Genomic DNA, 5,815 nt, shown 5'->3' on the forward strand with positions numbered 1-5,815 from the left:
ACACACTCACACACTCACAGACACACACACACAGACATGCTCACTTGGGCATGCACACACACACATGTACCAGGATTCCCATTTTAAAGAAAAGAGTTCAAAGGATAGATGCAATTTTGAAAACTTCCAAAGTTAATCTGAAATTTCCCAAAAGTTAAGTGTGTTAATCAGACCTGAGTGTTCAGACAACCCCTTGAAACAGTAAGATTCAAATGGAAGCCCGACAGCTTGTAACAGCATAATAGATGTTTATTCTGTTACTATTACAGTGGCAACAGGTTAGGGGCACTACATTTCTCATCTGTTGAGATGATAACCATGGAGATTTCAGTTTGTAAAGTTCATTGTTCCTAACAATTAAAAATCGATTTTAACAGAAGGGTTATTATATACATATAACTATTATTAGGAAAAGATCTAAACTTTCTTATGACCCAAAGCATATTTGTTCATTTGTTGAAACAAAACACAAGACAGTTTAACTCTTGGTTACTGCTTTTAGAAAAGCATGGTGTTCTTCTAGTAGCAAATGTGCACAAAACATCTTTTATATTTAGTGCATTCAGTCATTGTATGTCATGTCAGTGGGAACCCGAAAATCCCAGGTTCATTATTCCAGGACCACTGATATACACTGGCTTACTTAAACAACGAACCAAGATATATATCTTGCTTTCTGTGCCTCCAATGTACAAACCAGCACACCAAAGACTACAGGAAACACGAACGAGTGAAATGATCGGTCCTTGCTCTGTTCAGATTTCTAGTAAATTCAGACATAATTATTTCCACTTCCATTCCCAACAGAAGTGACTGTGTTAACTGGATGCGTGGAAGAATCACCTGTGCTGGTTCCTAGAACAAGGCAGCAATATCTTCAGTAGGGATTCAAGTCTCTGATTGACATTTCTCAGGTCTAAGTTTGAGAGCTACTTGAACCTGAAACTGAAAACATCCCAGCTGGAGCCACATTGTCCATCTAATTGCTTCATGGACTTGTGACAGTTGGTCAAGATAAACAAATCTGTCTCTCTTGTACATATACATATGATTTGTGCATAGCAACACATATAGATAGATACACACATCACAGACAGTGTAGTTTTCCCTCATGTTTTCTGGGACACCAGGAATTCAGGTCTTTCACTTTGCACTGACAGAAGATAACCCAAATTACCATTTATTTATTTTAATAAGACAAAAGCTACAATAAAAAAGCATTAAAAATCTCCAAACTTCACTGGATACAAGCAAAAATAGGAAGGATTGAGAAAAGCCTAAGATTATCCAAGAGAGCTGAACTTGAGAGGGCTTTAGGGTGGGCTTTTCTCCTCTCCTGCTCTGGCCCACACGCTGAAGCTCCCAGAACTCCCAAGAACAGCCCTGTTAGGCAAGTAGAGAAAGCAGAAACACAGGACTTCCAACACCACAAATAAATAAATAATTTTGTTAAACATGAAATAACTTATTAGGCACCGCTTGAAAGGCCGGAACCCTCCAGGACCACACAAGTTACAGCTACAGATCCAGCTTTGGCAAAGGCCCTTCAGTCATCACAGGAGGAGCCTGAGCTGGACCTGAAATTTACAGCAGAGCAGGAAACCGAATCTTTTGTTATTCTAAGGAGGGAACCCAGGGGGCCTGCCCTGCAATTCAGGTACACCCTCTAGCGTGCCTAAATCATTCCCCAGTTGGGAACGCCCCCGCTGGAATTTAGGAACCTAGTGCTCAAGTTCTGAGCTCTAAGGGTAGAGTGACTTCTATGGTACCCATATCCACAAACCAGGGATCTTACAAACTTGTCCTTCTGTTTACTCCTTTTTTTTCCTCCGAAAGAGGACGTGGGTGGAGCTATACGAAGTCTGGGGTTCTGGGTGCACGACCTTTTCTTAAGCACCTAGCTCTGCTCTGGGTGTGGGTGGAGCGGAGGGAGGAAGCGCCCAGGGAAAGATGTGCCTTCCTTGAGAAGTTGCCTGGTCATCCTCAAGCCGGGCTTCCTTAAAAGTAAGGTTGTGCAAAAGGAGAGCGGCTGTTTGGGACAATCTGATAACCGCTTTGAGCAGAGTCTGGCCGGCTGACCTGCGCAGCGACCAGGATGAGCACAGGCTGGGGACTCAGCCCAAAGGAAACACATAGCGGTAATGCTGGCTCAGATTAAAGAAACAGAAATATCGACTTGAGGGAACAAAGGTCAAACTGAGTTAACACCGTTAAGTTTGTGGTTTGTACTAGCAGAACTGGGAGCATCACAGTTACTGGGTTTGAAGAAGAGTTGTTCAAAGTAGCGAGCGCTGTGTAGTGAGGAGGAAGGGCTGAGAAGATGTCCCGAAAGCCTTCCCAGGTGACCCACAAAAGTCTCCATTTTACCTTGGTCACAGGGCTTTCCTAGGTCCAGCTAACTAAGCGGTTATCACTGGCCCACGCCTGCTCCTCACTCCCCGTTTTTTGGCCTCTCTCCCCCTCCAGGCAGTGCCTAGCTTTAAAGCGTGCTGATCCTGGAAGCGCAGGTGCCGTTACGAAAAACGCCTCCAGATTCCAGGTTTTCGGGCTGGAAGTCCTCCACACTGTAGGCGCGACTCTTCAGGGCGGTGGCGTAGTAGTCGACTGGCTCCTCCGCTGCGTTGTCCATCCAGCTGAGGCACAAGATGCGCTGGAAAGAGCGCTTGAAGTTGTCCGACAGGAAGCCATAGAGGATGGGGTTGGCACAGCTGTTGGCATAGCCGAGGATGACAGACAACTGGCTCACGGTGGCGTCGTCTTGCTCAGCGAAAACATTGACCAGCTGTACCACGTAGAAAGGCATCCAGCAGATGACAAACACCATCACCACCATCATCACCATTAAAGTGATCTTGCGCTCTGAGCGCTTGCGCTGCTGCCAGCCGGCTTTGAGGGCCACCATGCGCATCTTGGCAATGATGAGCACGTAACACAGGCAGATGGCACCGACAGGCAACAGGAAGCCCATGAGAAATGTATATAAGACGAAGCCCACCAGCCAGCGCTGGGCGGGCTCGGGCATGAGCATGTTGCAGGCCACTGTGCCGTCGCTGTTGGCGGCTGTGCGTGAGAAGACCACGATGGGCAAGATAACCAGTAGAGACAGCACCCACACACCCAGGTTCACCACCTTGGCTACAGTGGGCCGGCGGTAGCGAGCTGCCTTGATCGGGTGCACCACAGCCACATAGCGATCCACACTAAGCACAGTCAGGCAGTAAATGCTGGTGAACATGTTCACCGCGTCCACGCTGAGCACAAGGCGGCAAAGTAGCGCGCCAAAGGGCCAGTGGCGCAACAACGTGGAAGTGACCAGAAAGGGCACGCTGAGCATCAGCAGCTCATCAGCAATGGCCAGGTTTAGAATGTAGATGTTGGTTGCGGTCTTCATTTTGGCATAACGCAGGATCACGTAGATGACCATGGAGTTCCCACACAGTCCCACCAAGCAGACCACGGAGTAGATGAAAGAGATGAGAATGGCGCTACCCTGGCCCTCGCTTAAGGTCCCGTTCTGGGAAGCGTTTCGTCCTGGCTCATCCATGCCGTCCGCAGCACCGGCCCCAGGGCCCCTGCTGCAGGTGCCTTCCCCGCAGCTGCCTGGGCTGGGGCTAGGAGAAGAGGAGGGAGAGGAGGCGGTGCCATTGGAGAACATCCCGGTAGAAAGGGGCTGGTGCGGCTCAGGGACTAGGGCGCTCACCTTGCGCCCTTGCTGCCTGCGCCCTCCCCAGGCTCTAGACTCCCAGCTCGCTGCTCACCGCCGCCTGGCGCCGCCTGGCAGAGTGCAGCAGCTGCGGCGAGCGCGGCTCCTACCGAGGCCGGCCAGGCGCATCACCCAAGGGCTGCTCGGATGCGCGGTCTCTTGCAGTTCTGTGGGTCCAAGGCACACCGGAGCGCGGAGAGACCAAGAGGCTAGAGCTCAGCGCGGTATGGCCATTAAGTGGAGCGGCTCTGGACTGGTGAATGATTAATAAGCAGCACCATCGCGTCAGCAGCTACGAAGGAGGGGGGGGCACATAGGTGGTTTATTTCTCCCCTCCTAATTCTCCCCCCCCCCCATTTCCAGTCCCCTCTAGGATCAACTCAAAGATTGCTTCAGATTTCTTTCACAGTATTCTCACAACATCTTCAAGCACTTCTAGCACGGACCTGAGGAGTTTCTCTACCTTTCTAAAGGATAGGTACCAGCCAATACTGGATCTGTTCCATTCCACCCCACTCCTACTCCAAGTAAAGACTGAAGCAAACCCCAGACATATATGTCTAGAGTTCTTCAGTTCTTTCAGTTGCTGCTCTCTTCTGGTGATGGGAGGGACCCCACCTCACCCCAGCTGCTTTCCGCGATCCTAAACACTCACCTCCTTTCCCGCTTGCCCAGTCCTTCAAACCTGCAGCTGAAGATTTCAGGCCTTCGGATCCCAAAGTCGATGATGTCTCCAGATGGCCCTTGCAAAGTGCTCCTGACGTCTGGCGGTGCGCTGACGTTCTTTGAGAGGTCCAACTCCCTTTGGCGCTGGCCTCTGCACAAGTGCCCACGCAAACACTGAGTGGCAGAAAGCCGATCTAAGCCAATGGCATTATGAACACGAAGGACCACAGTAGTGTGTTAGTGGATGCTGAGTTACAACATCCATCCCTCTCCGGTCTGCAGCAGGGAGTGTTCAGGGAAACTGAGTGAACCATTTCGAATCTCTAAGGAAGCTTGTAGTGCCCAGAGTCCTCTCAGTCTCCCCCAGGAATATCGACCTTAGAAATCAGGACGCGCGGGGCAGAGGGCTCAAGAGGAGGCAGGCACTCCCTCTGGAACCTGCCAGACGCAGTATTGGAAATCCATGTAGGTGTTCAGGAGGGAAAGATTAGGCTGCGCGGCTTGTAACAGCTGCGCCCGCGCGGGTCCCTGCTGTAGTTTGTACCCTGGAGAGTCGGCGGGGCGGAGGATAGAGTGGAGAGCGCCAGAGCCTGAACAGGCAGGCAGACCAGCTCTAAATCCATGCGTGGCTAGCTGCGCAGATGATGGAACTATCATCAAGCCCAGGATCAAGGCAAGTTATTCAGGTTTCCCCCCCCCCCCCCCGTGGAATACTAAGGGATAGGAGGGCCTTGAGGTATGACTCCTCTCTGGTCCAACCAAGTGCCAGAACTATTAAGAGATGAGTATTAAGGTTGGCCAGCAGGCCCAAAGCTCACTGACTTCTTTTGGGAACTGTAAGCTTCTGCTTGAGAAAGAATGGATGTTGATTTTTTTTTTCTTTTCTTTTCTTTTTTTTTGACCCTGGGGTTTCCCTGAATTCTGAATCTAGTGTCTCTTTGGCCTTGCAGTCTCTCCTTGTCAAAAGATTCAACCTCCTCTTTCCTTTTCCTGAATGCTGCTGTATTCCACAAAATCCCTGCAAGTCTTTGCGTGAAGCATGCCAACCATGCCCCCCCCCCAGCCCCCATTCTGGGGAAGACTGGCCTACTGCAGTCCAGCACTCACTCTGAGCTTTGCCACTTGCAATTGCTCCTTAGTTATCCTCCTTGCCTCCCCTTCACATCTACTTCAAGAGTTGGCGAAATTAGAAATTAAACTCACGGATGCTGTTTCTACCAGTCTAGAACGCAAAACTGGATACTTCGTTAAAAGTAAAACATTTATAGTCAATGTCCTGTCCCTTGTACCCAGCAATCGCTTACATATAGCTGCTTTGGTTTCCAAAACTAAGTGGCTGCCAGAAGGGAAAGAATCACGCGTAGTGTCCAGCATGGCAGTCAGATTAAAATCAATGACTACAGACTTCCCAGGATTGTGTGCAACAGATGCTGAATTATTCATGAG

At 49.8% G+C, this 5,815-nt stretch overlaps 1 protein-coding gene across 1 annotated transcript; it reads right to left on the minus strand.

Moving 5' to 3' along the window:
- Positions 1-237: 237 nt before the first annotated feature.
- Positions 238-5,029, minus strand: Sstr1 (somatostatin receptor 1). Its single transcript, XM_005343703.3, has 2 exons — positions 4,359-5,029; positions 238-3,995 (listed from the first exon to the last, which is right to left on the minus strand). Exon 2 carries the CDS (start codon positions 3,653-3,655, stop codon positions 2,480-2,482), a length of 1,176 nt encoding a protein of 391 aa, XP_005343760.1. The 5' UTR covers positions 3,656-3,995; positions 4,359-5,029; the 3' UTR covers positions 238-2,479.
- Between the last annotated feature and the right edge of the window lie 786 nt (positions 5,030-5,815).

Source organism: Microtus ochrogaster, chromosome 1, assembly GCF_000317375.1.
Source record: "Microtus ochrogaster isolate Prairie Vole_2 chromosome 1, MicOch1.0, whole genome shotgun sequence".
In the NCBI taxonomy this organism is placed as follows: Eukaryota; Metazoa; Chordata; class Mammalia; order Rodentia; family Cricetidae; genus Microtus; species Microtus ochrogaster.